The sequence below is a fragment of the Prinia subflava genome, chromosome 19 (assembly GCF_021018805.1).
Source record: "Prinia subflava isolate CZ2003 ecotype Zambia chromosome 19, Cam_Psub_1.2, whole genome shotgun sequence".
Classification (NCBI taxonomy): Eukaryota; Metazoa; Chordata; class Aves; order Passeriformes; family Cisticolidae; genus Prinia; species Prinia subflava.
Genome location: NC_086265.1, coordinates 3457044 through 3466240, shown reverse-complemented (window position 1 = coordinate 3466240; position 9197 = coordinate 3457044). Strand labels below are relative to the sequence as shown.

Genomic DNA, 9197 nt, shown 5'->3' with positions numbered 1-9197 from the left:
AGGGAGCCTGCTGATGGTGGACAGGTAACATGGAGTGAGGGGAGAACCGGCATCTTGAGCTTAAATATTTTATCCATCAGCTCAATGCAAATTTATATTTCTTTACTACAAGGGGAAGCCCTGACTGCTCCGAAATCTGTAAGATGGAGGGGCACTGCAGGGAAAGCAGCCATCCTCCGGCCCCATCTTGCTTTCCCCCAGGAGCAGGGATGTGTTTGGCAGCGATGCCTCGGGATCTCTGCGGATCAGGGCAGCAGCCGCTCCGCAGCCCGGCAAAGCCTGGCGCGCTCCCCCGGCCTCTCGCAGCCGGCCGGGGCTCGGCCATTTTTCCTCCATTTCGTTGTCTCTCGACGCTTGGTTTCTTTTGAACGATGTGCTGCGGTCCGAGCCCGCCGCCCTCCCACTGCCGCTCGCTGGGGCCCGGGGAGGGGCGAGCGCGGCCGGGCCCCGCCAGGCCGCGGCCTGCGGGCCCGCAGCGAGAGGAGCGCCGCCCGCGGGGGCCGCCCGGGACCGACCCTGCCGGTGTCACCGGCGGGCGCGGAGGGGGCTGAGAGGGGCTCGGGGACTCTCCCGACCCCGCCGGGGCCTCACGGCCGGGCCGGGCGGGCGCTGCCGCCGTCCCGCGCCGCCGCCGCCTCACGTGTCCCCCCCTCCCTCCCCGCCCCTTCACCCGCCGCAGCACCGCCGCCGCGCCCTCCGACTTCCCGTAAAGAGTCCGCGCTGCCGCCCGCCCCGCGCCCGCCGCCGCCGCCCCGCCGCGCCCCGCCGGCCCCGCGGGGGTGCCCCGAGCCCGCGGGTGTGGCCGCCGCGCCCCCCGGCCCCGCCGCTGCCCTCGCCCGGCGGCGCGGCCCGGCCGCCGCCCGCCCCCCCCCGCGGATCCCTCCGCGCCGCGCTCCGCTCCCTCCGCCCCGCTCGCACTGTTTGGGAGCAACCGGCCGAGCCAGCGGCGCCCCGGCCCCGCCAGCGCAGCGCGGACCGGCCGAGCGCACCCAGCCCGGCGCGACCCCCGGCGCGACCCCTCCCTCCTCGCCATGTCCCTCAAGCAAGCGGCGACGGCGGCGCAGCCCGCCGGCAACAACCGCAAGCCCCCCGGCGGCGGCGGCCCCGGCCTCCCGTCAGCCGCGGGGAGGCAGAACATGGGCAGGTGGGTGCGCAGTGCCGCGGGACCGGCCCCGGCTCGGGCTCCGGGCCCGGCGCGGGCGCCGCTCGCCCGCCCCCGCCGCCTCCCTTCCCCCCGCCCTCGCCCCGCACCGGCCTCCATGGGCGGCGGCGGCGGCGGCGGCGGCCGGGGAGGGGAGGGGGGGCGCGGGGCCCGCAGCATGGCGGGGCCGGGGCGGGGGCCGCGATGGCGGCGGGCGCGGCGGCGCTCGCGGCCCCGCCGAGGGGGTTCCGCAGTGCCGGGGCGAGGCCGGGCCGCGGCCGGTGCCCTTCAGGCGCGGGGAGGGCACGGCGCCGAGGCTCCATTTCGGTCCCCCGCGGGGCCCGGGGCGGGGGGCGCCGCTTCCCCCGGGCCGACGTGACCCGCCTGCTGAGGAGGGAGCGGGGGGAGCGGGGGGCGCGGGCCGCACGTGTCGGGGCCGGCGCGGGAAGGGCCGCGAGCGATGGCGGCGGGGCCGGGGGGCGGCCCGGGCGGGGAAGGGGGCGGCGATCCGGCCCCGCGATGGCGGCGCAGCGGCCTCGGCTCACCCGGGGGTGGGAGGGGTGGGGGGGTTGGGGGCGGATTTTATTTATTTATTTTAATATCAAGTGGGGGGTCGTTATTATTTTTAATATTTTTGAATTTTTTTGTCTTTGGTATTTTCATCCGATTTTTTTTTTTTTTTAAATAATGGAAATCGCAATAAAATTCTCGCGGGAAGGCGGGCCGCGCCGCGCCGCTGGATGGTGGCTCCGAGCGCGGCCTCGCTTTCTCGCAGATTTTTGGGGCAGGAATCTTGCAGAGGCTGAGCCCTCTCCTCGCCTCCCCCCCCTCCCCGCCCCACGCTCGCTGCCTCTGGAAGACTGATCCCGCTCCTGCTCTCAAATCATTAGCCACGCAAATCCACTGATATTTTTTCCCCCCAAATAATAAACTCGGTAGTGCTGTGAATTTTTCCGGGGCCGTGGGGCTCATAACAAACCATCAGAGCAGGACGGTAACAGTTCTGAAGGTCACAGTCGCTCAGAGCAGTTTCATTTCGAGTTTTATTCATCTTCCTCTTCAACTGGACGTTCATTCCCACTCTGTTTTGTGCACTGGCGATAAAACAGAATTTACAGTGGCCCCATTGTTGGACATCACTGGAAATAGGGTTTTACTTTGTTCCCAGCCAGTGAAACTGGAAGCGGAAGAGCTTTGGAAGGGTTGAAAAGGACAAAATAAATAACAACAACAACAACACCTCAGCAGCTCAGAGCACCGATTTTATAGTTTTTACATATGGCATTAGGTGGGACATGATGTTTGCTGGGCTCTGTCCCTGCCAACACAGAGTGGCACTGTAGAGGTTAACGTGAAGGGCAACAAAACCTCCAGCTTATTTTTTGAAATTCAGCCCGATGGCAAGCACTTGCCCCCATAGATTTGGGCACGCGAGCTTCAAATTCTCTCCCAAGTTTAAAATTAAAGCCACCAGATTTCTCCTACCAGTGTTGCCTTTCTGGTTCTATTGGATAAATTCTACTTCAGAACTCCTTAGGGAGTTCTGGCTATTCCCTCAGAGGTGTTCATGCCCTTTCTTTCTTAATTTTTCAAGTTATTTCTGAATGGAGGGTCTGTAAAATCACAGTCCCAGGTCTGCTGGATCTCCATGGAACACCTTCAGAGAACTTCCCCTACAGCCGTCCTTCGTCTTTTGGGGAGTACAAATGCAGAGGTGGCTCATGCTGTAAATCTGGCCGTATGAATGAAAAGCTGAGTGACTTTTCTATTCAGAAAAATGAAAATTTTAGTGTCCTGCATCTTGGTATCAATTTGATGCATTATGTTCTTTAATAAAAACTTAAACATCTCCAGTTTATGCCAAGCTTTCTGCCCAGCAGCTCGTTTCCCTGCAGCACTAACATTGCCATGCAGAAAAAAATATTACATTTCATGGCTAAGTTGCTCTTAAAAGCTTAGTTTGGCCAGAAAACTCATTGATAATTACCTGTCCTGGGCCTGATTTTCTGCTGTGGGTTTGTTACTGGAAGAATTGGGCTGAGCATTTGTCCTTCTACCTCTGATCACAAGGGAAGGGTCAGCTCTGCTCACTGCCATGGTCTCTGTGGCTTCACACTGCTGCACATCTGTATTTCAGATCAGGAAAGGTAAAATCCTGTGTGAACAACCAGGATGTTCCAGTGTATTTTACTATTAATTGCTTCTAGACAAAGGGAAAAATCAGAAATGAAGGCATCCTTGACGGTGTTTGAGATAAAAAAGGATAAATACCTTTATTATAAAGAGGCCCCGAGTGAAGTGCTCTGTTTGTTTAATGTGCACTATGGCAGATGGGCTTGGGCTGCAGGGGAGATGCCAATAGCACAGCGAGCTGTAATTAGGGAAAATGTAGACTTGGTTCACAAACTTGCTTCCTGTGCTATCAGAACATTATCTAACATCCACTTTCTGTGTTTGAGTGGAGTTTTGCTGTTATGCAAGCACAGGAGGGTTAGCTGTCCTCTGGTTGCATCTATCCCAGCCTTCCTCCATCTCTTCATCCTTTTTTTGTTGTTAATTTTCCCCCATCGTTATTTTATCTGAAGGCAAAACAGAGTCAGGGTTTGGATGTTTCTTGTCTTGTTACAATTGTGGCAGGAGGGTTTTTTCATTTTGGTAACTTGCTTGCCTAACTGGGCTTGGGAGTGCTGTAAGAATACATCGAGTTACTGTCCTTTAAAAATGACTTTTTTCCCATCAAAAAGCTAAAGCAGAAACCACCCCCATGGTTCAGTCTATGACACGAACTTCTTACCTCCATTTATTTTTCTTCTTCCTTGACATCCCTTTCTTGAGAACCTTGCTGAAGGCTTGAGGGTGGTGACCATCCTGTTCAGATGGAAGGAAAGGGGAATGTTGAGTGCCAAGGTGCTGGAATTTCAGGACAGGGACTGTTCTGGAGGTCTGCTCACTCGTGCCTGTCAGAGATTTTTCTAGTTGGTTCTGACATCTTTGTGTGGGTTTTAGTGCAACTGTGCTAAACTGCTGAGCAGAATGACTGGTTAACCTGCAGGCCTCTTTCCTTATCGCTGTGAATCCACTTCAGGGTGGTGTTATATCCCTGGTTTTGAGTAACTTTTAATTTAACAACGATTCGTGGCAATGTCTGTGAAGGTTCTTCAATGACTTAGCCCCTCAGCAGGTTCCAGGTGTGCTCTGGGTCAGAACTGAGTCAGGTTATTCCATACCCAGACGCTGTAGAAGCTGTCACCCTGTGTGGAGACAGAATTGACATTATTGATGTCGGTATTGGGGGAAAAAACTACAGAAAATAAAACTGCAGGACTTCTTGCATAATCTTCACTTGACGTCTTCGATTCATTTGGCTTTATAGAGCCGAACACTGCACTGAAATAAAACCTTGCACTTCAGATTTCTCCCTTAGAAGAAAAGCTTTGCCAGCTCTCTGCACTAAAGTTCTTTAGAGTACCCTGTAAATTTGTTTTCCAAGCTGCAACAATGTCAGTCACTGCTCCAGAGACATCCATTCACACTCTTTAAATTCAGGTCTTTGTAGCAGCATTTCTGCTCCAGACCTTAATTGCAGAGTGTCTGCATTTATTTTCTTAGTTTCAAAGTGAAGATGCTGCTGGAGAGAAAACTGGAGACTTTCTTTCCCATCCAGGGATGATTTTGTTTCCCTTGCATTAACTGAGAAGATACAAATGCGTGACCTTGTTTTGCTTATACAAACACTCTACTTGGCATGTAAACATTAAGGAGGGAGGTGAGGGATGCTAAGGAAATGCTCATAAAAATAGAAAAAAATGTGCAAGTTGCTGCTGGGAAAAAAACATTTATAGTGCAGCTTTTGGGCCCTGATGGAGACTTTGCCTCCTGGGGTGTAACTGCTGGACCCAAGGAGTTGGCACTAAGTTTAATTGCTCAGTCGTTACTTTGTACTGAATTTGTGACTTTGTGACCCCAAAGCAAAGGGTTCCCACCTTGGGTTTGCCAGGCTGTCCTGCCTTCCCCCAGATTTACTTTTAACAACATTTCTGCAATGCGAAATTAATTTTTTTTTTTTTAAATTTTGCCATATTTACCTAATGAAAATGGGATTTTAGGTAATGGTGCCAAATTGCTACTGAGCCTTCCTAGATTCCCCCACCTACATTTCTTTGTGTTACTCTCCTCTTCCAGATTATGTTGAACATCTGGCAAAACCCATCTACCTTTTGCTTTTGTAAAGATCCTGAGTTGGTTTTTTTTTTATATGTTACATCAAAGATGTGTCAAATGATAGATCAAACTTGGGTCTTCATCTCTAGGAATACAAAACTCAAGTTGATGGCCCTGGTTTTAGCAGAAGATACAATTGTGGCTAAATTGTTGCATTGGTAGGATTGGTAAATATCTTTCTTTTTTCATCTTTGTGAACGTGTTTTGTTTAGTTTTTTTCCAGTGGTTTGTGATTAACAGTTTTAGCTGGAAAACAAGAGGTCAGAGCTCTAAAGAGACCTGATAGATCAGGGAATTTCTGCTTTAATTCTTGGTTGATGTAGATGTTGGGACTTCTTGCTGATGTGGATGTGCACAATCAGTTTGTTTCTTGAAGAAACGTGGGCAGGAACAGTAATTTTGGAAATGTGGTAAGAGATGGAAAATCTGGAACACTTTGGGTTGATGCTTGGAGGGAATACTCCAAACTTTGTGCCCAGTCTAGCAACCCAGTTATTTCAGGTCTAAGAATACTTTGTCGCTAAAAATGGGAGTGGTTTCTCTCGCAAAGACACGAAACTCTTTCACTTCTGATCTCTAGCTGATGGAGGAAGGAGGATCTTCTAAAACCCATGAGAGCAGCAGGCAGAATTGGTAAAATTGTTTGACTTTGGCCAAAAGTTCCGGGAGTGACCGTGATGGTCACATTTTTGACTGTAGTAGTAGGACAAATCAAACTGGGCTGTGCCTCCTGTTTGGGGGTTCCACATCTGGTGAAATGACTTTCAAAAAGAGGAGGGTCTGAATATTATGCAAAAATGCCATTCCAGGTTCACAAGGCTTCAATTCTCTCAGAGGCCATTTAACAAATTCTGTAAATGGTGAGATTTGCTCTGGAGCAAGCCTGATATTGTGAGGCTGCCCTATGGAAGTTAAATAAAGGTTATTTGCATTAGAGCTTTTTTTTTTTGTGAGATTAGCACTCTGCAATATCCTGAAAATGCCTGCTGGGCACCCCAAATCTGCAGTTCTGCCATCAGCCAATGCCCCCAGCGTGAGTGATGCTCTGAGACCACAGTTCTCTTGCAGAAGCTTGTTGGAAATGAGTCAGGTGATAGCTTAGTGGCTTTTCATTTTTTCCTCATTAAGGCCTTTCATGGCTCTCTGATGGCTTTGCTTATTTCGGCAGAATTTATTGAAGGGTTATTTATGTTCACTTAGAGAAGTTCCTTTGATTTTTTGACTACCCTGTGAGCTCTCTTTTTGAAAGGCCTGTTATTTTGGGGGGGGTAGGTTGTATTCAGTCCCAGCTTGGTGTTTTTAAAAGCATTTGAATGCAGTTGGCATCTAATGAAGGTTCAGGAGCTCTGAGCAGCCTGGTCTAGAGGAACATGTCCCTGCCCATGGGATGAGGATGGATCTTCAAGGTCCTTTCCAACCCCAGCCATTCCATGATTGTGTCACATCCAGTTGGATTTAGATTTCAGTGTTGTTTAGATAATACCTGACATGATTGCTCAGGTGTCTTTTGAACTGGTTGTGTGTCAGTAAGGTGAGTCTATTTAAAAAATTGAGGGGGTTTTTAATAGAACAGAAGGTTTATTTTTGCCTCACATTACAGTGAGTGTTCCTGAAGTCATAACACAAATCTAAATCACTATGAGGAGTATTTGGAACTAGGACTTCTTGGTACAAGGGAGGATCTTAAAATTAAGACACACCAGTGGAGTTGAAGAATTGGAGCTGTTGGGGACGTTTTTAACTGCAGGGATGTTTTGGGGCTCAGGGGCCTGGGGTGGAGGGCACAGACTGACCCTTCTCAGTGTGCAGGGTGTTCTGAGTGTCCCCAAGTGTTCCAAGCATCCCACAGTGACAAATTGGCATTAGGAGGAGCTGGTGGTCCTGGGGCAGTGGACATAATTATTTAAAGATTTTCAGGGTTGTGAGAGCAGTTAGAAATGAGCTCTGTAGGTAGAATCTCACAGTCAGGACTCCTCTGTGGCCTGTGGCAGGGTCAGTTGTTTGGGTGGCCCAAATCTGACACAGTGACAACATTTGGATCCTCCTGGCTCAAGGAGGGGACCCTCTGCTGTGTAGGGCTTGTGGGTTCCTGCTTTTGTGTGCCACAAAGTTTTGGAATTTGCTTTAGTTGCAGGATTGTTGTTTTAGTCTTACTCTGATTTTATAAGATTAGTGTTTCCTTCATTTTGTCCTTTAATTTATCACAGGTTAATTTATCACAGCTCTGCCTGTTGATGGCATTTGGTAGGAGATAAACCCAGTGGGTCCTTGTCAGGCTCTGCTCTCTGGGAATGCTGCTTTTCCTGACCCCATTCTCAACTCTGAATTGAGATGGGTTTGGAATTCTTGCTTGCTAGGAAACACAGCAGTTCTTTAATCATATCCCATGTGTGTGTTTAATTCCAGAGGCCGCAGCAGTGGCAAAGGACCACCTCAGCCCACGGTAAGTTTGTGGTTTCTCCTCTTTGTGCCAGTGCAGAGCAGGAGGAAATAACTTATAAGAATGGCAGATACTGGAATATTCTCTTCATTTTTTCCTTGGGGTACCGCGGTGGGTGGATACTTTAGAGTGAGATACAATTTTCTAAAGAGTAGCATCTCACATTCATTTAATTCTCCTGGGAGAATGAGGAGGGGAGTTCACTTAAACTTTTGACTGCACTAATATAAATGTTCTGCATTTTCTTGCAATACAGCTGTAAATATAAATAACATTTAACTTAAGGCAGTTAAGATAGTGCTTTTTGAATTAGTTCCTATCTGAAAATTCTGACATTGGCTTCACCCTTAAACAGATGACAGTAAGGCAGCATTTAATGAAATAAAAATAACTACTTTTTTTAGCTTTACTATAAAATTGCTGAACCATTATTCTCACTAGCTCCAATGTGCAGCTTCAGTTGTTCTCAAGGCTGTGTATTGTTGGAGTATAGATGTGGCCTGACTTGCAGAACATCATTTTATCAGAGCTAAATACATGGATTTTGATTGAAAGAATGAATCTTTGAACTTCACTAATCAAATATTTGCCAATTTGTTGCTGGCCTGGTTTTCAAAGATGCCTATTTCTGGGGAATGGAGCAGAAGCAGGAAGATTTAAAAGGGCTGCAGTTTGCTTACATAAATGTTTATTGAAGATACCAGGACACTTGAGGAAAACTAAAGAAGCTTTGAGGAAAACTGGTGGAAAAGGTCACAGGCAAACACTAAACATCCCCAAATGTTGATTTCTGTGTGCTGAGCACAGGAGTGTCCCTAAACATGTTTGTTCATCCCAGGAAAGTGGCTGACAGCTTAAAATCCATTTTCAGTTGAAAAACTCAGAATATGGTGAGATCCCAAGAGCTGTTTTAGCGTCTCTTGTTTTACAAACACAAAGAGATACCAGATATTGCAACAAAACACCTGCACTGAGCTGAGTGTGTCCTTCAGCAGCCTGGGGACACCTGCCCAGCTCTCCCAGTCAGGATTGCAGGTCCTGGTGCTGCACTGAGTTACTTTGGACTAAATTAATGACAGGGTTTGTGGCAATTTAGCACTCCACAATTTGATGGCTTTAGCTGCTGTTAATGTGTGTAATCAGGGCTGGGAGATGAAAGGATGAGGTTGAGCAGGCCTGAAATCACCTTTTTGCTTCTGCAGCACTGCAAGTGCCTTATTCTCCTGATGGTTCTTAAAACCAGCAGGGCTTTTTTGTTTAAAAACAAAGCCCTGCTGACACCCCTCAGATCTGTGCGTATCAACTGCACCCAGCCAGCCAGAGAATTTCCTTAATGGAGTGACATTAGGGGCTCTCCCAGGATTTTCAGCTTGGTTGGGAGGGTGCTGGACCTTT

General features: G+C 49.4%; 1 protein-coding gene across 10 annotated transcripts in view; it reads left to right on the top strand.

Moving 5' to 3' along the window:
- The first annotated feature begins 883 nt into the window (after positions 1-883).
- Positions 884-9197, top strand: part of ATXN2 (ataxin 2) — a 49321-nt gene continuing 41007 nt past the window's right edge. For 5 of the 10 annotated variants that reach the window (XM_063416090.1, XM_063416087.1, XM_063416085.1 and 2 more), the window contains exons 1-2: positions 887-1144; positions 7769-7805. In XM_063416090.1, the coding sequence (XP_063272160.1) occupies positions 1032-1144; positions 7769-7805 (150 nt within the window). In that variant the 5' untranslated portion in view covers positions 887-1031. Of the gene's footprint in view, positions 1145-7768; positions 7806-9197 lie in introns of all 10 variants that reach the window. The other 5 variants (XM_063416088.1, XM_063416092.1, XM_063416094.1 and 2 more) reach the window with 3 other exon arrangements.